We start from the raw sequence: 25,355 nt of genomic DNA on the forward strand, positions 1-25,355 counted from the left end.
CTCTTTAGGGGGTACGAGTGGTTTAGCTTGTGCTGTGTGGGCATCTGTCTGGTTAGGGCCCTTTCAGTGGTTTCTGAGCTGACCCTCGGGCACAGGGGATGATGCAACATCCAGCTGCTGTGGGTCCCCCAGCCACGATGATAAGGGAGGTCAGGACAGACAGGGGCACTCCTTTCCATTTTCCAAACCTGCTCTCTAACCACCCCGTGAGTGGGTTGTCAATGCCAGAATTTTCTGCCAGTTCTTCAGATAAGGCTGTTAAGCCTTGAAATCCTGGATGATAGTCCCATCTGGGGCCATTTTATTGGGGATGGACATACAGTAACTACCTCCAGTCATAACACAGATGCCTCCTTTTTCTTCTAGCATCACATCTAGGGCTATCCTGTTTTCCCATGCCATTTGGCTAGGAGCATCCAACTGTTCTGCTATTCTCTTAACTGCATCCCTGGTGTAATTGATAAATCTTTGTTGATCATAATGTATATAATTAGTTCAATCCACATTTTTGTTAATGATGATCCACCAGAACAAGAATGACTCAAATCCTGCAGCTACCTTATTTCTAGCTTTAAATTCATCTGGGATTCCCCAGAGAACCCCTATAATATCTAGATAAATTCAGTTATCGAAAGAACCAGGTAAACTTCTTTTTGTTCTCTTTCCCTGGTTTTGTGTTTCTTCCCCTTTTTCAAAGGCCAGGGTAAATGGGATGGCCAATTGACCGAGAGCACAGGCTCCTCCCCACTTCTCGGGTAACACCGGTCAGAGGACGCCCTTTCCGCAGTGCCACCAAAGGTCTGCTCGGGGTGTGGCCAAGCTGGAGAAACTGCCAGTACTATTGTTGTGGAATTTAAGAGAAGTTCAATTAATTGAGTATAGAGAGGCCAGGACTCAGGAATGATTTTGAGAAGGAAAAAATGGTTTATTGACGGCCGGCCGGACTCGGGAGCTTTCAGTTTGAATCCCGAGCCCCGAACAAGATTTTCAAACGTCTTTTATACAGAGAGGAAAGGCCAAATGGTCCCTTTGTTTCAGTTCTCAATAGGCTTCAATTAGCATATTTCTCTTCCACATCTTAGGTAAGCTTTTAGCAAGGACTCCAGACATTCTAGATAAGCCTTGGTTTTTGCATTTCCCCTAAATACTTAAAGTTTACAGCTCTTGCATTGTTAAACATTTCCTGGGACTGGAGCCTGTTTGCCATTTTCCCTAAGGGCAGGACTGCAGCCTCTTATCTTTCCACACTCACAAGTCAAACAGCTTAGTTATTTCTGAAGAGACAAAGAGCCTTCCACCCATAGCCCACATCACTATCCTCACGTTCCATACTCATGTGCACAGGGCCATGGTCCCGAGGTCCTGGAGCCCTTTTCCCCCTCTAGAGAGACAGGCAGAGGGACTTCCTAGACCGAGGCAGGAAGCAGGGATGGCTTTGATGTTTCCCTTTTTGACAGGAGGGAAGAGAGAGGACACCATACTACAGTTTTCTCCAGGAGCAGACTTCTGGAAGAGGAGCACCATGCAAGTAAACTCCCTTTCCTGCTCTTCCATACCTAATGGAAAGGGCACGATATGAACAGCGGGCTGGCCTGTTGCACAAGCATAATAGTCTTTTGTTCAGACTCTGGGCTGTATATTTGACCCATTCTATCCAGGCATTTGGGTCCCCATATCCTGTCTCTGTTTCTATGGTCTGCTTTAAATCTTCTGCCTTGAGCATCCTGATTACTTTGCCTTCAGTTTGAATTGGGGATGGCCTCTGGCCGAGTCCCTCTGGCATCACTGAGAGCTACCTGGAGAGGGTGTTTTTGGCGTCGTGTTTGGTGGGGGAGGGAGGACCTGTACACGGAACCTCCCTAAGGGATCTTGACCAGTAGCATGCGCCCCCATCCCAGAGACTGCCAGCGGAAGATTAATGGTTGCTGTTGCCGAATTTGCCTGCCTTTCTAATGTAAGGAAAAGTTAAGTTTAGTTTTCCCATGAAGGTAAGGCCAAAGTCTGCTCTGGAGTTGGAGGAGGGAGGGAAAGGGGTTCTAGCGACTTGGTGCCAAAAATCTGAAATAGGACACCAAAGTGAGGGTGGGGTCGAAGTGAGGGCAGGACCAATGGTGAAAAGTGCCGAATTTGAAAAGCCAGGCCAGGAGTAAAAGCTGTCCTGAGCTGCCGGAATGCAGGGAAGGGGAAGGGACGGCTCAGCGGAAGCCACCTAAGTTAATTAGACGCCTGGGACAGGCTGTAACCCCTGAAGTGCCCCATCGATGGGGAGCAGGGGCGGGACCTGTGTGTAGGTTTAGGGTGTAACTGTCATAGTTTCTTCCTGTTTGGTGTGTTGCCATTTTGTCCAGGTCACGCACCTGTTCTTGTAAGTTCGTTAATAAAATGCTTTTCTCCACAACTGGGTGAGCCTTTGTTCTCTTACAGGTGCAGCTTTCCTTCTAAGAACGGTTATTACCACCAGGTTGCACTGGAGATTTTTGCAAGCTGGTGGGGTATTACCTATATAAAAGGCTATTTTGTCTTCCAGTGGTTTCCAGTGAGTATGGCCTCTGCTGTTTCCACGGTCCACCCGTTATATTCGGTAGTCCACCACACGTGGTACCCAGTGACCCAGGGGGCAGGTCGAGATGACCTCCTGTGTCTCTGGGCATAGGTATTTGTTCTGTCCACTCAGCCACCGCTGATATTACAAACTCCCACATTCTATAACTTGGCAAGCGTCAAACTGCACTGTCTGGGACTCTAGGCCGTTGGTTACATTTACTACCAGTTTAATGGGGCTTGTCACGTCCCCAGTCTGGACCGTCATCGCCAATATAATTATTCACTTTCTCAGACTGAGCTTTAAGCCCTACATCTGCTAGTCTCTCAAGGCCCTGGACAATGTGGATATAGCTAACAGCCTGCCCTCTACGTAGAGGGGCATCTTCCCACCATGTTCACTGATACGGTCTGGCCAGCCCCTCCCCCTTTCTGATACGCCCTCCCAACTACCGCCTTCTCAGAGTGATCCTTCAGGGATCCAAGGCTGGAGTCATTTCCCAGGACTCGGACGGTGGTGTTGGGTACTTAATGTCCGGGTCAGGTACTGGTCCTTTGACTCGGGTGGAGTGGGTCCAGCCTCTGTCTGCTGTCTGGATGGCAGTCTCAGTTGTGAACAAAACTTGATGGGGTCCTTCCCAGGTTGGCTGAAGTTTGGACCCCTTCCACAACCTGATTAGGACCCACCTGCTGGGTCATTGTTGATGGTCGGTGAATTTAAGAGGTGATTCCCAGCTCTTTCCTAGGGCAGTTCTAATCCTCAGTAGGGCTATGGGTAAGCACTTACTCCAGGGTAACTTTGTTTCTAAGACCAACTTAGAAAGATGCTTCTTTAAAGTCTGATTCGTTCTCCACTCTCCCTGAGGACGGCAGGTGCCAGGGTGCATGGAAGTTCCAAGTGACACCCAGACTTCGCATCATATTCTGCAGTACACGGGAGGTAAAGTGGCTGCCACTGTCTGTGTCTGTATTTCCCACTAACCCATAAGGGGAATGATTTGTTCAAGGATAATTTTAGAAGTTCCTGATGCTGTAGCTGAGGCAGAGAATATGCCTCCACCCATCCTGTCAGATGATCTACAATAACCAGAACATACTTCAGCCGACCCGTTGGGGGCATTTCAGCGTAGTCAACCTGAATGCTCTGGATGGCCTGAGGCCCGGCTCCCGTCCCCCTTGTTCTGGCTTCCTTAAGACTTTCCTATTGACCTTTTGGCAAATTATACATTGTTCACTTATTTGTTTAGCTACAGTTTAAAGGCCCCTGCATCCAAAATACTTAAGAACCAGACAACACCTGGCCTGTACCCCCCCATGACTCCCTTTGTGTACGACTGCTGATGCCTCTCTCGTCATATCTTTATTCAACATTCTCCTGCCATCTGGGAGGAGCCACCTCCCTTGACCATCCAGGGTCGCTCCTAACTGCTCCAGCTCTTTCACCTCCTCAGAGAATGTGGGGACCCTGACTCTTTGGGAATGGAGGGTGTCAGGATCATCAACTTCAAAGGGGAACTAAGAGAGGCTTCCTTAGCCCCTTCATCCGATAACCTGTTGCCCTTTGCCTCAAACGTATGACCTTTCTGGCGTCCATTTACATGCACCACTGATATTTCCCTGGGTAAGAGTAGATTGGCCAATACTCATTTTATTAATTCCCATGGACTAGCCCTTTTCCTTTGCTGTTAATCAATCCCCTCTCTTCCCAAAATTTTCCAAAGGTGGGAACTACCCCAAAGGCATATTTAAGAGTCAGTGTAGACTGTACCATCCTCTTCCTCTAATGATTTGAGGGCTTGATTTAATGCATACAGTTCTCAGGTTTGAGCTGACCAGTCATTGGGCAATTGGCCGGCTTCTTTCACCTCACAAGTTAGTCCATCCACAACTGCATAGCCATTGTGCTCCTTCTTTCTAGGACCCAGGAGGACCCATCTATGAATAATTTCCCCCTTGAGTGCAGGGGAAGGTCCCCGAGGTTAGATCAGACTTGGGTCTAATAGTCAGGTCTAAACAGTCCTGCTCAGGAGCCTCCATTGGGTCAGGTCCCTCCAGAGGAAGGAGGCAGGGTTCAGGCTGTGGTCTGCTGTCAATGCCAAGTCATTTTTCCCATTAGGATAACCTCATACTTCAGAATTCAGGAGTCAGGCAACCACCTTCCTGCTTTCTGAAACAGAGTAGTTCTACCTGAAGAGGGGTGCTAATGACTAAGGCTCCCCGAAAGTCAGCTTCCTGCTCTCTCCCACCAGGAGGGCGGCTGCTGCCACGGCTTGAACGCGTCTGGGCCATGCCCTGGAGATAGGACCCAGGATTTTGGAAAGAAAGGCTGCAGGTCTCCTTCGACCTCCCAGATTTGGGTCAGAACCCCCAAGGCTGTCCCTCTATCTACTGTAATAAACAGGTGGAAATGTATCTCAGGGGAAGGGAGGGCTAGAACAGGGGCCTGCAGCAGCGTTGAGCCCCTCTAAAGCCTCTAGCTCCCTGAGAGCTCACACCTTCATTCTTGAAGGGCTGCTGAAGGACAGTGGTCACTCTTCTGTAACTGCTTCCCCCTGGTTAGGGGCAGGAGGCCTTACCTGACAAGGTGTAAAACCCACCTGCTATTCTGTCATGGTTGGAGGAAGACGACTATGATGGCATCCTGGGTGAAACTGGCTGAAATCCCTGTATGGCTAGCAAGATGGAAGAAATAAACTTAATTAGATTTTTGAGGATACAGGGTTTCACTGAAAGGAAACTGGGCCACAAAAGTAGAAAAGGCCAAGTGCCTAAAGGCTGCATCTTCCAAAGCTGATGGGCTTTGTTTTGCAGGTTTTCATCAGAAACTGGCTTCCAGGTCCTGGTGAGGAAAGGTTACCCAGAGACTGTCTTGAAGGGGTTAAGCTGAAGTGGATCCCAGCCACCTCGTTACTGTTTCCTTCCTCGTGGGAAAATGCTTAGCCCTGGCAGGACAGCATGTGGGTTTGCCAGTCCTCCCCAGGATAGGAGTGGGACAGGTTTTGGAATAAGAGCCAGGAGGGAGACTTGGATTAAGCATGTTAAACACTTCCAGTGCCAGGTGTAACATATTAAATGAACTTAACTTTTTAGTACTTTTTGTTTTACTTCTACACCTTTATCGTGAAGACATTAATTAACAGGTATTTTATTTCAGCAATACAGATGCCCAATGGAATCAAGATTATCTTCCTTTACCATGACTTGAATATGCAGGTTGAGGTGGCCTCTGACAGGTTTTCCTAAGATGAAGCTATTTTTTGTTATTAGCATCGATTCAGATTCTGTTTAATAATGACTTACTGTAATTAGCCATTCAAATATTTCAGCTTAAACATTACTTCTGCAAACTTCTTATAACTTTCCATAACCACAGACAATTGTTGCTTCGTTTCAAGACAAATTCTGCCTTCACAAAACACATTCCCTTCCTCGATTATATCTTCTGCAATACCTTCTACAACTTTCCATACATTCAAGTTTTGTCCTACATATTTCCATTCTGATTTCATGAAAATCAGCCATCTTATTTTAGGGAAAACATACATACACACACATTCCTTTAAACAAACTTACCAAATTTTAGTCAGCACTCTCACAAACTTTGTACATCTTTCTCTATCTTCTTAGGTCTCATATCCCTCATTCTGTTCTGTGAAAAAAGAATAAACAATTCATCTCAATTTAGGCATTTCAAAGATTTCCATACTTTATTTATCAATATAAGTTCTTTTTTGATTTTTAGCCATTTAAATAGAGCTCTTAAGAATTTCCATTTGTCAATTTAACGTTGCTACCTGGAGGTATTAAAACATACACTGAACAAACAGACAAACACAAAAAGAATTATGAAAGCAAGGTTGGCACAGAACCAATCCTCATCTGCCCCATATTTTGGCCAAAATACATCAGGCAGTAAAACACTTTCTTTGGCACAAATGTAACAGCAATATTTAATCATTTTCTTTTTGTCCTTTCCCTTGGTCCGATCATTATCAGTCCAGTGTTCCAACATCCTCTGTAATGGACTATCTGGAGGAATGTCCCCAGGGGATCTTACAGACACCCCCTCCCCGGTCGACCGACTGCCTCTGTTCTCCATTCTGAGTCTTCTCTGGGCTTCTTTCAACCCCAGCCTCATCAGAGCTTCCCCCACCAGGGCAGTACTCCACAGTCACTTTCCTTACCTTGGTCTGTGCACAGAGTTGCCTGGCCAATGAAAGGCGGGTTTTCCCTGCCCCTTTCCTCTTCCACAACTGGCAGATCTAAATGTCTGGTCTCAGGTCCTTCCAGCTGTCAAGGGCAGACCCCTAATGGTGGAGTCCAAGACCACTCAATCAGTGGGGCACCTTCCCCTCGTCTGCCCCGGGAGTCCCCCTCCAAAGTTTGGATCCTGGACGAGTCCCCAAAATTACTAGGAAAAAAGCTGAACCTGTAAGAGAGCAAAAGCTCACCTGACTGTTGAGGAGAAAAGAATTTTACTAATGATCTTGCAGGAATGGGCATGACCTGGACATCACAGCCGGCGCGCCAAACAAGAAGAAACAGTGATGTTTATATCCTAAACCTCACACGCAGGTCCTCCCCCCTCCCCCACTGTTGGGCACTTCAGGGGCTGCAGCCTGTCCGAGAGGTCTGGTCTACATATGTGGGTTCCTGTTCTTAGTTCCCACTCCCGTTCCCTACATTCTGGCGACTTGGTAGTTGGCACCACTTTCAAATTTGGTGTCACTTTTGAACTCAGCGCTGCCTTCAAATTTGGTTCCACCTTTAACTTTGGCACCACTTTCAAATTTGACACTGGAGCCGTTAGAGCCCTTTTCCCTCCTTCCTTTAACTGCAGTGCCACTTCGGCTTCACCTTCCCGTGAAAGCTAAACTTAACTCTTTCCTTACATTTTGATGCAGGTTCTTCCTTGTCTGCTTCTACTCTTGCTTTTTTCGCTGTTCCAGCTGCACCATTTTCATCATGTTCATCCTCACTATCAGACTTAGTTTTCTTGCCCTGAAACTGTGCTTTTCCTTTAACAGACACAGCCTGGGTAGCTTTGTTTCCCTTTCCTTTTCCTTTAAATCTGCAACCTTTTGGCTTCCATTTGTTTAGGGATTCTTGTTGATCTATGATTTTTTTTTCAATGCTTCTTTCTCCACCTCTCCTTCTAGTACTTCCCACATCAGAGCTTTGTTTCTTAATTGTAGATTATCATTATTTGCATTAAGATCCCTTTTATTTCTGTGGGGTCAATTTTAACTCCCCCCCTTCCATTTCTGATAGTATTTATTTGTATCTTCTCTCTTTTTTGTTAGCCTAGCTAAGGGTTTGTCAATTTTATTGATTTTTTTCAAAGAACCAACTTTTGGTTTTGTTGATTTTCTTTATATATTTTTTTGTTCTCAATTTCATTTATTTCTCCTCTAATCTTTGTTATTTCTTTACTTCTTCCTACTTTGGGATTGGTTTGCTGCTCATTTTTTAGTTTCTCTAGTTGTTCAATTAAATCAAGTTTAGCTCTTTTTTTTTAATCTTGGCATCTGTATTTTTTTTTTTTAAAGATTTATTTACTTATTTTCCCTCCTTCCCCTCTTCCTTGCCCTGCTGTTTTTTGCTGTCTGTGTTGTCTTCTCATTTTCCTTCCTCTGGGATTCACCGGGATTCGATCCTGAAGACCCCTGATGTGGAGAAAGGTTCCCTGTCAACTGCACCACCTCAGTTCCTGGTTCTGCTGTACTTCACCTTGACTCTCCCCTTGTCTCTCTTTTGTTGCATCATCACTTTGCTGTGTGACTCACATGCATGGGCCCTGGCTCACCATGCGGGCACTGGCTCGCTGCGCGGGCATGCTTTCTCTTCTTTTTCACCAGGAGGCCCCAGGGATCAAACCCAGGTCCTCCCTTATGGTAGGCAGAAGCTCTATCACTTGAGCCACATCCACTTCCCTCTTCTTTTTTAATATAGGCATTTAGGGCTAATAATTTCCCTCTCAAGACTGCTTTTGCTGTATCCCTTAAGTTTTGATAAGTTGTGTTCTCATTTTCATTTGTCTCAATGTATTTACTGATTCACTTGCAATTTCTTCTTTGATCCTCTCATTATTTAGCAGTGTGTTGTTTAGCCACCACACATTTGCCAATTTACTTTTTTCTTGTCTATTATTGATTTCCAGTTTCATTCCATTATGATCTGAGAAGGTGTTTGGTATAATTTCAGTCTTTTTATATTAATTGAGAGTTGAATTGTGCCCTAACATGTGGTCTATCCTAGAGAAAGATCGATGGGCACTTGAGAAGAATGTATAACCCACTGAGTTTGGATGCAGCATTCTGTATGTCGATTAGGTCTAACTCATTTTTCATATTGTTCAAGTTCTCTGTTTCCTTGTTGATCTTGTCTAGTTGTTCTATCTAATTATGTGAGTGGGGTTTTACAGTCTCCAACGATTATTGTAGAGACGTCTGTTTCTCCTTTCAGTTTTGCCAGAGTTTGTGTCACATATTTTGGGGCACCCTGGTTAGGTACATAGATATTTATGACTGTTACTTCTTCTGTGTGGGTTGTCCCTTTTATTAATATATAATGGCCTCTGTATCTCTTATAACCTCTTTTGCATTTAAAGTCTATTTGTTCCGATAATGGTATAGCTACCCCTGCTCTTTTTTGGTTATTATTTGCATGGAGTATCTTTTTCCAGTCTTTCACTTTCAGGTGTTTGTGTCCTTGGGTCTAAGGTGAGCTTCTTGTAAGCAGCACATGGAAGGATCGTGTTTTTTATCCATTGCATTAGCCTGTATCTTTGGGGAGTTTAATCCATTCACATTCAGTGATATTACTGTCAATGCATTATTTACTTCCACCATTTTATTCTTTGGATTTCATGTGTCATATCATATTTTTGTTTTTCTCTTTACTTTTTTGGTTATCCTTTCTGCTATTCTTTCTTCTATACTCTCCTCCAGGCCTTTCTCTCTTGTCTGTTTATTTCAGGTTCTAAGGCTTCCTTTAATATTTCCTGCAATGGTGGATTCTTTTTTACAAACTCTTAATTTCTGGGTTTTTTTTTTAATGAATATTTCATACTCACCTTTGTATTTGAAGAACAATCTTGCTTGATAAAGAATTCTCAGCTGGCAGTTTGTCTCTTTCAGTATCCTAATTGCATCATACCTCTGTCTTCTGCCTCCAGGGTTTCTGATGAGAAATCCAGGCAAAGTCTCGCTGGGCGTCCCTCGTACATGATGGTTTGCTCCTCCCTTGCTGCTCTGAGGATTTTCTCTTTATTTCTGACATTTGACACTGAGTAGGATGTGTCTTGGAGTAGGTCTATTTGGATTTATTCTGATTGGGGTACAGTGTGCTTCTTGGACAGGTAAGTTTATTTCTTTCATGAGAGTTGGGAAATTTTCTGCTATTGTCTCCTCAAATAGTCTTTCTGCCCCTGTTCCCTTTTCTTGTTCTGGAACTCCCATGACACGTCTGTTGTTGTGTTTCATGTTGTCATTCAACTCTCTGAGCCCCTGCTCAATTTTCCCATTCTTCCCTCTCTTCAATTTCAACTGTCCTGTCTTCTGTATTACTTACTCTTTCTTCTGTCTCTTTGAGTTTGCTGTTGCATGCCTCTACTGTGTTTTTGATCTCACCTATTGTATATTTCATTCAGGATTTCAAATTCTTCTTTGCACTTTCTCAATGTTTCCTTGATGTTTTTTATCTCTTTAGCCATATTGTCTTTCAACTCATTCATTTGATTTTGGAAATTTGTGCACATCTTGCTAATTAGTTCTCTCAAATCCTGCATCTCTTCTGGGACTTCGATATATTCCTTTTTTTTTGGGCCATGTCTTCCATTTTCTTAGTATGGCTCATGATTTTTTGCTGATGTCTAGGCATCTAACTAGGATGTAGTTTACTCCGATGCTCAGTTTCTTTCTTGTTTGTAGGGATTTCGTGGCAGGAGGTTGTGTGTTACCATTGCCCTTTGATTCTTGGCTCAACCTGGATCATTAGGATTGTCCCTGCTGGCTGCTCAAAAATTGGACTCTGGGGAAGCAGTAGTGGCTCAAGTGATTGAGCTCCTGTCTACCACATGGGAGGTCTGGGTTCGGTTTCTGGTACCTGCCAAAGGAGACAAGCAAGACAGCAAGTTGACACAATAGGCTGGCGCGATGAGCTGATGCAACAAGAGACACGTGGAGGAAAAACAATGAGAGACACAACAAAGTAGGGAGCAGAGGTGACCACAGCAATTAGGTGCCTCCCTCCCACATGGGAGGTCCCGGTGCCTCCTAAAAAAAAGAAAAAAACAACAAACACCAACAAGGAGGGGGTTAGAAAAAATAAATAAATAAATCTTTAAAAAAAACAAAAGTGGGCTCTGGACCCAGTAAATGGTGCAGACTCACTTCCTAGGTCCTTGGGGAGGGAGGCTGGAAAGGCTGGAAAAGCCTCTCTTACTTATTTTTAATTTTCTCCTGTGCAAATAGCGTCTAGGTTCCACGAAGTAGTGGCAATGCCCTAACTGTGTGTGGTGTACAGGCCCGAGGGCCTCTTCCACCCTGGTCGGGGGCAGTGCTAGCCTCTCCGTTTGTACACCGCCAAGGGGGCTTATTAACTGCCGTGCTTATAGTTGAGGCCATGAACGTGTCTAAGTCAAGCCATCGTCAGGTGATGCTTTCTCCCCCAAAGACCAGTTGCTGGCGATGCCGGGCTCCTCTGTCCACGGCAAGGCACACGGCGCCTGCGGGTCTCCCAGGTGTCGCTGCCTTGGGCTTGTCATCAGGGCTTTCTCTCTTCTGTGAGTTCCTCTCCTTCCATATTCATCCCGTATATAAAGGACTCTAGTAAGAAGACTAAGACCCGCGGTGGGCCAGGCCCACTGGAGGAGCCTTGTCAGAGGCCCGAACTGCAGTGACCTAGTCAAACGGCCCCACCCACAGGAATGGGCCGGCTGCAGGAACCGGCTTTTCTGGGTGCAGGCAGTCTCCAGCCACCACACCTACTCACAGCGGGCTCCCCCCTGCAGGACGGCTTAGGTTTGAGAATGCGTTTTTCTGGGGCACATGCAGCTCCCGACCACCACACAGGGTGAGCTGTAGACAGCAAAGACTAGCCTGGTCTGCCCAGAGGTGCTGCTGTAGCCCAGCGGGAAACTGTCTGGGTCAAGGGGCCCGAGATGCACCTTAGGTTTCACTAGGACAGAGGGTGTGTGTCTGTCTCCTGAGGCAGCAGACAGACGGCTTTTCTAGAAGCCTCACTGAGCTTAGCAGGCAGCCAGCTCACCCAGAAGCAAACCCCCACCCCACCCCCACTTGCTCTCCGTGGGGATCTGCTCCCCGACTGCTGGCACAGGGCGCGGTCTCAGTCCCCAGCTCTGCAGGCCCAGAAGTGCAGCGGTAGCACCCGCGTTTCTGCAGGCAGAGCCGCGGCCTGCGTGGAGGTTCTGACGCGGCCAGCAGTGGAGTCTAACCTGCTGCCTCGATCACAGCCGGCAGCGCGTGGGCAGGGCTCGGCGCGGGCAGGTCTCGGCGCGCTCAGCTGCCGCTGGCAGTCCTGGCCCCGCAGGTAGCCCTGGAGGGGCGCAGCCTCGTCCTGGAGGGGCGGGTGAGTCCCTCCCGCCTTCTGGGCCCACAGTGCCCTCCTCTTTCTGTTGTAGACGCAGCTTCCTCAGACATGGCTCTCCCGCACGCCATCCTCCTGGCTGGAGTTCTGGTGGAAGTTGCCGGCAAGTCCACAGAAAGTGCGGTAGGTGTCTCTGCCACGTGGCAGCGTGGAGCTAGAGTGCCCCGGCCATTTCTGTCCCCACGGCCAGTTCCAGAAGCGGCCAGGACCCCACACCTTCAAGCAGCGTAGGGCAGGGCAGCCCTCCCCCAGAGGTCTGACTCCTCCAGCCTTTGGAGACCACTGAGGCACGGGGCCCAGGGATCCTCTGCCTCTCTGCCCTGGTGCCCGGTGGGGCAGCAGGTACTTGGGACCTGCTGCCGAGGCTGACGCGGGGTCTCCCCAGAGCCATCCCCATTAGAGCCAACGGCAGCTCTGGCTGCCTGCCCAGGGCCCTAGTGGATGGGAGACCTTGGCTCCAGGGGCGGGAGGTCCACACCCAAGGCCACAGGCAGGGTCCACGCTGGGGAGGGTCCTCGGGAGCTGGGGTCCAGCCCCACAGGCACCTCGGGGGCCCAGCTTTACCCAGCGTGCTGAGCTGTGATCACTGTGATCGCCGGTGGAGGCCCCAGCCATGCCCAGAAAGCACCCTCCTGCTGGCCTGGGAGCCACGAGGTGGTCACCTCCATGTGGCCCGTCAGCCGGAGCCGCTGCCGGGACCGGCGTCCACGTGGGGCCCGGGGCTCCAGCAGCCCTGCCTCTGCCTTGCCTCAGGGCCCTCGCAGGGGAGGAGGGGGTAACCGGGAGGACGCGCCCCCTACTGCTTGGCCGAGGCTGGCGCGCGCTCGCCCTGGCGGTGGATGCTGCGCCTCCTTTCCTCGCCCTGCCCACGGCGAGCTGCGCAGACCTGAGCAGCGGTTCTTCCCTGCCCTCGGCAGCCCCTCCCCAGCCCCCTCCTCCGCCCACCCCTGGCCCAGCCCCAGGAAACGGCACACCCTGGAGTTTGTCCCCATGAAGCTGGCCTGGGGGGCCCCCTCTGTGGGGGAAATGCAGAGATTATCCGTGAAGCAGACAGACCTGCCGTGACGATGTGATGCTGTGTGTAGCCCAGAAAAAACACGTTCCTAGACCGAATCCAGCCCGTGGGTGAGAGCCCTTTGATGAGGTGACCCCAGGTGAGGTGTGGCCGCCTCGGTCAGGATGGAGCAACCCTGTCACCAGAGTCTCCACAAGAGAAGGAAATTCAGAGAGAGAGAGGACACGGGGAGGGGAGCTGAAGCAACCCCGGAGGAAGCGGCCAGGAGCGTGGCCTGGACGGACGCCGGGGTGCTGGCAGCACCCCGGAGCGCCAGCCTTCGGGGAGAAACGCCCTGACGATGCCTCGATCTGGACCTTCATTCTGGCCTCAGAACCATCAGAGAATAACTTTTCCCATGTTTTCTCTGAACCACTTCATGTTTGCTTGAGCAGCCTTGGAAACTAAAACTGATTTTGATACCAGGAGAGTGGGTGCTGCTATTGCGCGCACCAGAAGTGCTGAAGTGGCTTTGGAATTGGGGCGCGGGGGGGGGCAGCTGGGAGTGTTTGAGGCGCGAGACGGAAGAGGCCCAGGGCTTGGACACCGACAGTGCTTCTGGTGGGCATAAGAGGAAACGATGGAAGTGTCCCCGCAGGCGAGGAGAAAGGGGAGCCCGGTTTTACAGTGGCAGAGAACTTGGCAGAATTTAGTCCCAATTTCAGATGGAAGGCAGAACTTGACAGTGATGAACTTAGATATTTAGCTGAGGAGATTCCAGACTAAATGTGACAGTGCCTGGCTTCTCCTTGCAGCTTATAGCAAAATGCAAGAGAAGTGGGACAAGCTGAGAACTGAACTTGTGGGCACAAAGAAACCACAAATTGATGGTTTGGAAAATTCTGAGCTTCTGGACAGTGAGTCCTCAGAGAACAGTGCCCATGTGGGGTCTTAGCTGAGCATGGAACCAGCCAGCTGTTTCCATGCAAGGCAGGGTTGGAAATGGAAATCCAGGAAGGACCCGAGGGCAGTCCTGCTGTCTGAGGGTTTCGACCCCTGTGTAGTCCACACAAAACCAACAAGTTTTGGGAAGCAGATGTGGCTCATGTGACAAGGCCTCCACCTACCATATGGGAGGATCCTGGTTCGATCCCTGGGACCTCCTGGTGAAAAGAAGAGAAAGCGTGCCTGTGCGGTGAGCCAAGTGCCCGCACGGTGAGCCGAGTGCCTGTGTGGTGAGCCAGTGCTCGTGCAAGTGAGTCACGCAGCAAGATGACGACGCAACAAAAGAGAGACGAGGGGGAGGGTCAAGGTGAAGCACAGCAGAGACCAGGACCTGAGGTGGTGCAAGTGACAGGAAACCTCTATCCACATCGGAGGTCCCCAGGATCGAGTCCTGGTGAATCCTAGAGAAGAGAGATGAGAAGACAAAAAGAGAAATAGATGCAGAAGATCACACAGCAAAGGGACCCAGACAGCGAAAACAGCAGGGTGGGGGAGGGGGAAACTGACAAGTTTTTTACGAGCTCTGTATGACCAGAACCACTGCCAACCTGGACTAAAGTGGACAGAAAAGGGACAGATATAAGGAGGGGTGACTTGAAAGGCAGAACCACAGAAGCCGAGGTCTGGACTGAAGACATCTTGGGCACAGAGAGTGAACCCTCCCACTGGAAAGGGCAGAACATCCCCCCGTTTTTCAGGAATAGTGCGACCACCCCAGTGCTCAGAGAGGTGCCGCCTCCACCGCAGCGTCCAGGGAGAGCGTGGCCGTGGAGCAGGTGCTTGGCAGGGCTGGGGCTGCGGCTCCATCAGGCCCGGAGGACAAGGCCTGCCTCAGTAGGTGCCGTCAGACCTTGAAACCCAACGGGGCGTGTCCCGCAGCGTTCGGACCTGCTTAGGACCTGGACCCCCGTGTTCCTTCCAGGTTCCCCGTCCTGGAATGGAAACGCTTGTCCTATACCAGTTCCTCCCGTAGAAGCAGATCGCTTGTTCTCTAAGTTTCACAGGTCCATAGACAGAAGCGTTTTGCGCCAGGACAGACCACACCGAAAACCGAGTTAGGGGAGACTTTGCACCGAGCATTGTTTCTGGAACGACTTAAGGCTTATGGGATATCGTGAAAGAATGGATGTACGTTACGTGTTGAGAGAGCACGTCCTTCTGGGGTCCAGAGGGTGGAGTGTGCCAGCTTGGAACTGTATATCCCAGAAAAACGTGTTCTTAAACCCAGGCCACTCCTGTGGGTGTGAGCCCGTTGCAAGGAGGACCTTTCCACGAGGTTCTGCTAAGGACTGGCCCATCTCAGCCATGCGAGTCCTAATCCTGTTACTGGAGCCTTTGTGAGGGAAATCCAGACACACAGCGGGAAGCCACAGGGAATGGAACCGAAGGACGAGGCCAGGAGCCTCCGCGGTCGCCTGGGACGGGAGCCGGGGTCGCCGGCAGCGCCCAGGGCGCCCAGCCTCCGGGGAGAAAGCATCGCTGTGATGACGCCTCGATTTGGCCTTTCCCAGCCTCAAAACTATGAGAGAATAAGTTCCCGTTGTTTAACCCATTTTGTGGCATTTGCTTAGCAGCCTGGAAACGAGAGCAGCCTCTCCGCTGCGGCCTGGGTGACTGGGCTGGAAGCCCCGGACTCCAAGCCCGTCGGGGGCACAGAGCAGACGCCTCACTCCAGGGTCTCCTGGGCCCCTGCCGCTCACCAAGGAGATCAGGGCCACTAGTTCATGTTCATATTTTATCGTAGTCCAGAGAAGAGCGTTCCTTATTCCTATGAATGGCTCCTTAGAATTAGCACTGAGTTTTACATGTAAATTTTCAAAGCCACAGTCTGGCAAATTGGCAACTAATGTGAATTATTTCATTGACTGAAACACTTGTCCCGTGTCCACCTGTGGCGCTTTGTAGCTCAGCCAGTGAGAGGTGGTAGCAGGAGACGGCTCTGTCCCCACCAGAGAGACCCCGGGCAGCGGGTGCTCCCACCTAGGGGACCCCGGGCAGCGGGTATTCTGGGGGACCCCGGGCAGCGGGTGCTCCCACCTGGGGGACCCCGGGTGGAGAAGGGCCACACTGCGGCCTGTTTGAGGTGAGCCCGCATGGGGGGAGTGCCAGCCCGCGGGGCGCACCCAGCAGTGCAGGAGCGGTGGGGACACAGAGCCCCACGGCCTGGGAGCTTCCACGGGCGCCCCTGGTGGCGCCGGCCTGCGGGGCAGCTGCGCGTGCGGCCCGCGCCTGCAGTCGGGAGGTCCCTGGGGTCTGTGTCCTGACGCTGAGCGGCCGCGGCAGGGCCCTTGCCGTGAAGGGAGCGCGGGGAGGTCTGCGCTCACCAGCTCTGTCCAGCACGACCTCCCGCTGTGAAGTGTGGGGTCTCAGAACACAGAACAGCCAGACACCCCCTGCCCCACGGGGCTGCCAAGGAGGCAGGAGGCAGGTGCCGGGGACACGGCTGGGCCGGCGCCGAGAGGACGAGGGTGGGCGGCGGGTCTTGCCCCTCCCCGGGCTCTGGCTTTCCCTGGACCCTCCCCGCCCCTGGCGCTGGAGTCACTGGGCATGCCGTTCGTGAGCGCTCCCCGTCCTGCTGGCCAGCAGGGGACGGTCCCTCAGTGCTGACCATCTAAGGACACTTGGGCCGAGGGGGGCTGACGCCACGGGGCTGCTCAGCATCCTGTCCCCAGGGCGGCCAGAGCCCCTCGGTGGAGGCTGAAGCTCACCACCGTCCTTCCCCAGGTCCGGCGGCCGGAATGCTGTGTGGACGTGGTGGACGTCAACGCTACCTGCCTGGACGAAGGCCTGTGTGGCCCAGGTCAGTGGCCTTGGCAGACCCCAGAGTGGCTCGAGCCCCGGAGCTGAGCTGTTGTGCCCGGGTGTTGGGCCACGGGCGGGCGGTGGAACACACGCGTGCCACACGGAGACTTGTCACACGACACTTAGACACGTGCGCACAGCTAGACACGCACACACGATGCTCAGGTGCACACGCACACACCCGAGCCCGCCTGACAGGCATGGACACGCGTGCACAGGCGGGCAGTCCACACGTCCACACAGGCACATGGGCACGGACACACTCGTCACACTTGTGCACACACACGTGCCCACCCGTGCCATCACACATGGGTGCACACGGGTGCCTCGCACATGCATGAACTCAGCCTTGCACACTCACGCTCACACATGCCTGGACACTCGGGTCTCAGACCAGCCCCCCCCAGGCGGGAGGAACCCGAGCGGGTGATGTAGTCTCAGGCCTGGGAGGACAGCGCACTTGAGCCCTGGTCCCTGTGAGGGAGTCACGGGGCCAGGGCAGCCTGGGCAGGGCGGGGCGAGGGGCAGTGAGCCGTGGGCAGGCGGTGGGCCCGGTGCAGGCGGCAGCGCCCCCCCGGCACCCCCAGGCTGACAGCTGGGGTAAGACGACGGGTGGGCCAGGGCGCTGGCCGCCACTGCCTCTGCAGACCCTGGGGTCTGGGCTGGTGCTGTCCGCGGGGGTCTCAGCAGGGCGCTCTGCCTCCCCTTGGCAACCCGCCCCCCTTGGAGGGGGCTGTAGCTCTGGGGAGGGGGTTCCTGTGGAGGGGGCGGGGTGGTGGGGCAGCTCCAGGGCGAGGGTGGCTCTGGGGAGGGGGTGGCCTTGCAGGGGGCGGCTCTTGGGGAACTTCCTGTCCCTGCGTTAAGCAAGGTCTCCGGAGCGGGGCCACGCCCCCCGCCTTGGACCCCCGTCTAGGGTGCCTCGGCCCCGGGTGAGGAGACGCCTGTGGTATCCGCTGGGTGGGGGTCAGTACTAGAGGACGGCGAGGGGCCGCGGGGAGCCAGAGCGTGTGGCGCCCCCGCGCAGGGCCGGCCGCTCTCCCTCTGCCCCCGGGGGGGCGGCCGCCATGTGGGCCAGGGGGGGAAACCCGTGTGCGGCGCTGGACCTGACGCGCCCCCACCCGAGAGCAGCCTCGGGGTCAGCGCTGCCCTGTCCCCTCCCGCAACGCCGCGCAGGGGCCTGGGCTTTCCCGCCTGGGGCTGTCCACCGCACGGCGGGCCCCCTCGGTCACGCCGAGGTCCGTGCCCACCCCAGGCCTCCCTGGGGTCCGCGTGGTGCCCGCCTCGCACGCTGTCGGCAGAAATGCCTAGGTCAGGGAGCGGAGGGTCAGTGGGGTTCACCAGGAAGGCAGGCGGCGGCCTAGCCCCCGCCCCGCGTCGGGCTCCGCGGGTGTTGGGGAATTGGAAGAATGAAGGCGCGAGACGCAGTCCTGCCCGGGAAGGCGGCCTGACCAGTGGCCAGTGCACGATGTCCACAGAAGCAGTGGCCGGCTCCCTGGGCCCCCAGGACTGGGAGGTGGGGACTGGCGGGGTCAGGGAAGGGCGGGCTGGGCGCAGAGGGACAGTCCCTGGAGGAAGCTCGAGGACAGACCCTGAGGGGAGCTGGGAGCAGGGGCGACACGGGGGGGACGCAGGGCGGCCGCGCAAGGGGTGCCGAGTGCGACGTCACGGCCGTGTCCAGGAGCCAGGACGGTGGTGAGGCTCGGGCAAGGGCACCGGCCCCAGGGCCAGTCCAGAGCGTGAACCACGGACCCCAGGGCACAGGGCGAGCAGGCCGCGGCCTGGCGAGTGTCCAGGAGGGGCGTGACGCGCCGACAGTGCTCCCAGGGCCTGCCAGGCTCCCCGTGCGAGTGCCCGCGCCTCCCGACAGTCAGAAGAGCGCGTTGGGGTCTGAGTGGGAGTCCTTGGGCAGACGCGCAGTGTGCCGTGCCCCTCCTCACGCTCCTTCCGCGCAGGCTGCTACCAGGACTGGGCCGAGGACGGCAGCGCCCGCTGCCTGCGCTGCAGGAACGGGACCTTCCCGGCAACCAACGGCAGCACTGAGTGCCGGAGCCGTAAGCACCAGTGGGCGGAGGGGTGGCCGCAGGGTGGGCCCCGCACCGCCAGGCTGCCGTCCGTCCCCCGGGACCCCCACTGCATCCCCCAGGACCCCCTGCATGCCCCTCCCAGGAGTCCCTCTTCTCCTGTACCCTCCCAGCTCCCCCCGCACATGGCTTCCTTCAGCCGCTGGGCGAGGGCCACACCTCCCGAGCCTCCGCCCTTTCTCCCTCGGGGCTCACTTCCCCTTGGGGCTCCCCCACAGCCGCCGGCCGCGGAGTGCATTTCCCCGTGAACAGAAGCGCAGGGGCGCCCAGGCCGCCCCGCCCCGGTGAGTCTCCGGCTCCGCAGGGGAGCAGGGCCTCGCGCTGGCCAGGGGGTCCCCAAGCCCCGGGTCCCCGCCTCCGGCCTGTCTGTGCGGCCAGGGCCAGCGTGGCTCACCTCCCGCCGCGGCCCTCGCTGTGAAGCCCGAGCCCGCCCACGGCCCGCCTGAGCCCTGGCAGGCGGACCCTGCGCGGCCTTTCTCGTCGCAGGCGGCCCCCGCGTGGCGGCCTCCCTCTTCCTGGGCACCTTCCTGGTCTGCGCCGTGCTCATCATCGCCGTGGCTGCCTTCTTCTACCTCAAGCGCACCAGTAAGCTCCCCGGCGCCCTCCACAGAAGACACAAAGGTACCTCCCTCGCCAGACCCCCGCGGATGCTGCTTTGGGGACCGGCCCCGGGGCGGGTCTCCTGCTGCCCCCACCTCTAGGGCCGGGCCGGGGCCGAGAGGCAGGCCGTGAGGCTGAGAGCGCCCACCCTTAGGGCGGCCAGGGCCGGCAGGGAGCAGGGTGCTCACTTATCCCAGCTTCCTAGGTGGGCCCCACGCTGCACCTGCCCCTCCCCTGAAGAGACATATTGCAACTCTGTACCCCTCAGGTGTGGCCCCTCAGGTGTGGCCCCTCAGGTGTGCTCCTTCAGCAGTGCTCTTTCAGCAGTGCTCTTTGAGGTGTGGCCCCTCAGGTGTGGCCCCTCAGGTGTGGCCCCTCAGGTGTGCAGGTTTCTGGGCAGGAGCCACTCCCGATGCAGCACCCACTTTTTGTTCACCCTGGCCTCCAGCCCCCACTGGCCCCTGACATGGAGGTGCGGCCAGTGGCTCTCGCCCCTTGGTGGACTGTAAGCGAGACCAGAGCCAGCCTGTGGCCACCGGGCTCTGTGCTCTTGCTGGCTCTCGGGTCCTAGGACTGCTGTCCACTGGGCTCTGGCCAGCCGGCCGCTGGGGGCCGCACACAGGAGGCAGGAGGGACCCCCCGCATGCCTCTGCCTGGGCCCCAGCCCCACCTTTCTGTGCCCACAGCGCCTTGGAGCGGCGGGTGAGGAGAGGAGCCGGGGCGGCCGGGCGCTGGGCCGAGGCAGGGCACAGGGTGGTCCTGCCTGTGTACCCGCTGCCCTGAGTGGCCTCCGGGGTCCGGCTGGCCGGACCAAACATGGCTGAGAAACCTGGGGAAAGAGGGAGCACGCCGCTCCGTGCAGAGGGCGCGCGTGGGGGTCGGAGCTCCAGGGCGGGGCCTGCTGGCGCGGAGGGCGTGGGCCGGCCCTGTGAGCCCAGGGCCCTGCCTGGGCGACGCTCTCCCTTCCCCGCAGCCCCAGCCCTGCAGCCTGGCGAAGCTGTAAGTAGACCCCGTCCCCGCCGTCGGGAAGTGGGGCACGCGCCCTCCGGCCCTCCTCACTGCCTCTCTCCCTTTCAAGGCAGCCATGATCCCTGCCCCACAGCCCTCAGGTAAGTCCGCCCAGTCCGCCAGGTGTGGCCCCAGGGCGGGCTGGGAGCTGCGAGGACGAGGGCCGGGCTGCGTGGCACCCTTGCCCAGCCCCCTCCACCTCCACGGTGTGGTCGTGGGACCCTCGCAGGGTGGCCCCACCGCCCCCACCCCATACCCCAGACCCCCCGACACGGCCCGTGCCCCTTCACGCTCCCCTACCTGTGCCCGCCCCACCCCACACCCCACACCCCTCAGAGCCCTCACGGGCACCACCGGCCAGGAGCGTTGCTCCTCCTGGACGCAGTGTTCAGGGTCGCTCTCGGGGCCCCCCAGCCCGGGCCCTGACCAGCCTGTCTGGCCGTTCCAGTTCGGAAGCCGCGCTACGTCAGGCGTGAGCGGCCCCCCAGGTCCACAGACCCTGCGGCCGTGTCCTTGGCGGAGGCCCGTGTCAGCAGCGTCTAGCCAGGAGCGTCAGGACCGCGTCCAGCAGACGGCGCCCGCCCCTCCCCACACGGCAGCACCAGGATCCGGCGCCACCGGCCTGGGGAAGCCCCGGACCCGAGCCCCCCGCTGGAGGCGGCCAGGGGCCTCTGGCCTCACCACACTCACCCCCCTGCACTCTGTGGTTCGCTGACCCAGGGGGTGCGGCCGGAGCTCAGATCGGCCGGGTGGGGGCAAGTCGCAGGTGTGCAGCCCCAAGGTGGGGCGCCCGTTTGCTCCCAGGGGCTGTGAGGCCAGAGAGCGAGGCCTTCACCTGCCCTGCCGCAGCACCCGGCTGGAGGCTGGCCAGGAGGAGGGCTGCGGCCGGAAACCCCGCGAGGCCGTGGTCACGGCTCCTTGTTTCTATCGACTCGCCTGTGTTTGAGCGGAAATGCATTTTTGTAGAAAAGTATGTCACAGCGTCCCCGTCCTTGGACAACCCCCCACAGTGCTCCCCCCCTTGCGACAAACACAGGATCCCCGTCCTGTTGTGGGGGCCGCTGGCCTGGAGTCCAGCTGCCAGGCCTGGGGCCCTGCCCGGTGGGCGCAGGCTTCTCACTCGCTGGCCCCCGGCTGGGCCTCGGGCTCTGGGAGCAGCCCGGCGGCTGGGCAGACAGGGGTCGCAGTCCCTCAGGGTCGGAGGCTGGAGGCCCACAGAGGAGGGTACACCGCGCCCAGCGCATCCCCTCCCCCGTGCCCTCCAGGCCCCCACTGGCTCCGGCCTCACCTGCTGATGACATCCTCAGAGAACCTGCTTGCAAAGGGGCCCCCAGCACAGGGCCGCGGCCTGAGCATGCCCTCTCGGGCCCGGTTGGGTCGTGACCCCCTAACCTCTGCGTTGTGTGGGGCTCCAGGCGACCCAAGGACGTGACATGGAGGAAGCTGCTCTAGACGCTCTGGCCCAGACGGGGTGCGGCGCGGGAGGCCCGGCCTGAGTGCAGGCCAGATGTCTCTGCCAGAGACGGGGACGGGGGCGAGTAGGGCCTGCGTCACACAGAGGCGGCCAAGGCTTAGGGAGTGGCCCCCGGGCAGCTCGCCCCAGGGCCCGCAACCTCCCTGCCGAGCGTGTGGGGGTCCTGGGGAACACACCCTGGCTGTCCTCTAGGCAAGGGCGGTGGTGGGGTGCTGCGTCCAGATGGGCTGCTCCCTCCAGCCCCTCCCGCCCCTCTGCACAGCAGGGAAGCAGCCCCTCCCCGCTCAGCTCACAGGCCCTTGGAGGAGGTGCCCCTGCAGAGCACAGGCCGGGGCCCAAGAACCCGCTCTCGGGTTCTCAGACACATCCGACTGGACTCGGATCCCTGGGGGTGCCGAGCAGCCCTGGGGCTGGGAGGCGGAGGGGCTTGTCCCCCTGGGGGGGCTCCTCAGCTCCGGGCAGACCCGCTGGCGGCGGGAGGACCCACGAAGGCCCCAGAGCCAGGGCACAAGGGCCCAGGGACCGGGAGCCGCAGGAGGGCGGGGGCCGCGGGTCAGCATGCGGCGCTGTCCTCGCTGCTGGGTCAGGTGCATCAGGGCACCCCGAGGGCCGCTTCCTGGGGGCCGGCTGGGCCGGGCGCTTGGGTGAAGGAGCCGGTGGGCGAGGGCGGGCCTCAGTGGGCACCGCCTCCTTGGCGCCGTGCAGTGGCCCCAAGGCCGCAGGCTGGGCTGACCCCCAGCTGGGACCCCTCAGGAGCCCCCCGCCCAGCAGGGGTCACGGGTGCAGCTGGTTCACACCTTCCTGGACAGCCCTGAGCAGGGACAGCCTCTTCTCAAAGAAGCCAGAAACTTCCCCGGCTGTGGCCCCAGGCCCGTGCCCATCCCAACTGGGTGGGGTGGAGGCTCTCCACGAGTGAGGGGGGTGCGGGTAGCGCGAGGGCAGCGGGTGGCCCCAGGCCCGAGCGAGGCTGCTCTGTCCGGTCACACTCGCCCTGCTTGTCAGGGCCCCACTCTGACCTCCCTCTTGTCTTCAGTGGGGACACAGCAGGGCCAGGCCTGGCTGGGCCCGTCCCCTCTGGGGCCCACGGCAGGGGTGGGTCCTGGGAGGGGGAGATAAGGCGCAGCGTCCAAGGGGCTGGTGTAGGCGGCCAGCTGGGGTGCCCAGGGAGGGGTGCCCACTCAGAACCCCAGCCCATGGGAACGGAGGGACAGCTGCCCCCCGGATCCTGGGGCTGGGGCTGGGGCGTAGGACCTGGCAGCCCCGCGCAGCCCCCCAGCCCAGCGCCCCCGGCACCTGCAGGCTGCTGACTCCCCAGAGGTGCCTTGTGCCCGTGGCGCGGCACCTGCAGACGTCCCGTGGTCTCGTGCCGCCCTCGCGTGCAGCCGTGGACAAGGTAGGTGGAGCCGGCGGCCAGAGGGGGCTGGGAACAGCAGTTCATGTTGGCACCAACCGGGCTTGTACTTGGGGGGAAATCTGGAAATGTAAAACGGTGTGGGACCAGGGCGAGCCGCCCACCCAGCGTTCGCCCTCCTCTGGGTGGGCCCAGGGCCCCCAGGCCCCCACTGGGGCCCTTCCCTCAGCCACTCCTCTGGGTCCCACCCTCTGGACCCTCAACTCAGGCACCACCCACACCCACAGGGTGTCACCCACAACGCGTCCGGGGATTTGCACCCCCAAGCGGGCCCTCAGCTCCCTCCCCCAGCCGCCCCCATCTCCCTCCCTGTCCCCAGCCCACCCACTGGCCGCGCCCCTCCTCTCCGGCTCCGCCTCTGCCCTGCCCCTCAGCAGCCAGGACCAACGCTGTGCCTCGACACCTGCCTCAAAGCGCCTCTGGGCTCCTGCACGCTTGGGCTGCCCCCCGCCGGCCCCGTGGGACCTGGCTCTGTCCACCCCGGCTCTGCGGCCAGCTCCTCGGGCCAGGCCCTCCTGGAGCAATGGCCAGAATGCCCACAAGGCTGTCGCCCCTGTGGCTGAAGGGCTCTGACCGGGGACCCACGTGTGCACCCACAAGCTGCCCCCGCCCGGGGACCTGGTGCTCCCCGGCAAGGCCCAGACCTGGCCGGCCTGCGCGGATTGTGCTGAGGACACCCTCCCAGGTGTGGGCCGGTGGTGCTGGTCCAGGCAGCTGAGGGTGGCCAGACCCCTCTGGAGATGGCCAGTGGTCTACTTGGCCTCGGTGCAGGGGGACATGCACGCAGATGCAGGTGTGGCCTCTGTCCACTGTCTTGGGCCTGGGGCGTGGCGCTTGCCCGTCCAGTGTGCCGAGGCCAGGTCGGGCCCTGCAGACTGCACATCTGATGAGGGCCCAGTGTCCAGGATACAGAAAGAATGGCTGCGACCCAGCTACAAAAAGACAACCCAACTTAAAAATGAATAAGGGGTTTGAATAAAACTTCTCCAGAGATGCTACTCGAATGGCTGATAAGTATATGAAAAGATGCTTGACATAACTAGCCATTAAAGAAATACAAATAAAGCATAATGAGGTACTACTTCACATCCACTAGAATGGCTATTATTTTTTTAAATGGAAAATAGTGTTGGAGAGCATGTGGAAAAATTGGAGCCTTCATGCATTCTTAGTGGGACTATAAAGTGGTGCGGCCAATGTGGAAATTAGTTCGGCGGTTCCTCAGAAAATTAAACAATGACCATATGACCCAGCAATTCCACTCCGAGGTATATATCCAAATGATTTGGAAACGGACTTGGGTGTCTGCACACCGATGTTCACAGCAGCATCATTGACAATAGTCAACAGGTGGAAGCAACCCCAGTGTCCACCAGCAGAGGAGCAGGTTAGCAAAGTGTGGTCCATCCTGCAACGTATTAATATTCAGCTGCAAAGAGAAGCAGAGTGCTCGTCCAGCTGCAGCAGGGATGAGCCTCGACAGGCTGAGTGAAACAAGCCAGGCACAAAGGACAGCCGTTATGTGATCTCTGCGATAAGAAATACTTAGAATAAACAAATTCATATGGATGCAGAATCACGGCTATGGGGTATCGGGAGGGGGAATGGGGACTTACTGCTGGATGAGTCTGAGTTTTGGTTTGGGGTGATGAAAAGAGTCTGGAAATAGTGGCGAAATTACACAATAGTGTCACTTAATGTCAATGAACTGTCCACTTAACATGGTTAAAGTGATTTTTATATCAAGTATATTTTACCACAATTGAAAATAAACTATTTTTAAAAGTGGTTCAAGTGGCATCTTTTCTGTTTTATGTTACCAGAAAGGGA

The 25,355-nt window shown here is 56.3% G+C and overlaps 1 protein-coding gene and 1 pseudogene across 5 annotated transcripts in view; one reads left to right on the forward strand and one right to left on the reverse strand.

Moving 5' to 3' along the window:
• The window catches only part of C9H1orf159 (chromosome 9 C1orf159 homolog), a 37,557-nt gene extending 12,244 nt beyond the window's left edge, over nt 1–25,313 (forward strand). Inside the window, exons 1-10 of one of the 5 annotated variants that reach the window (XM_058304699.2) lie at nt 9,726–9,901; nt 12,185–12,273; nt 16,874–16,949; nt 18,904–19,002; nt 19,251–19,316; nt 19,519–19,653; nt 20,606–20,631; nt 20,711–20,741; nt 21,089–23,507; nt 23,845–25,313. In XM_058304699.2, coding sequence (XP_058160682.1) covers nt 9,838–9,901; nt 12,185–12,273; nt 16,874–16,949; nt 18,904–19,002; nt 19,251–19,316; nt 19,519–19,653; nt 20,606–20,631; nt 20,711–20,741; nt 21,089–21,183 — 681 coding nt within the window. In that variant the 5' untranslated portion in view covers nt 9,726–9,837 and the 3' untranslated portion in view covers nt 21,184–23,507; nt 23,845–25,313. Of the gene's footprint in view, nt 1–9,723; nt 9,902–12,184; nt 12,274–16,873; nt 16,950–18,903; nt 19,003–19,250; nt 19,317–19,518; nt 19,654–20,605; nt 20,742–21,088; nt 23,508–23,844 lie in introns of those variants that run through there. The other 4 variants (XM_058304700.2, XM_058304697.2, XM_058304698.2 and 1 more) reach the window with 4 other exon arrangements.
• On the reverse strand, nt 11,009–11,127 carry LOC111761461 (U6atac minor spliceosomal RNA; annotated as a pseudogene).
• Nucleotides 25,314–25,355: the final 42 nt, after the last annotated feature.

Source organism: Dasypus novemcinctus, chromosome 9 (assembly GCF_030445035.2).
Source record: "Dasypus novemcinctus isolate mDasNov1 chromosome 9, mDasNov1.1.hap2, whole genome shotgun sequence".
NCBI classification, from domain to species: Eukaryota; Metazoa; Chordata; class Mammalia; order Cingulata; family Dasypodidae; genus Dasypus; species Dasypus novemcinctus.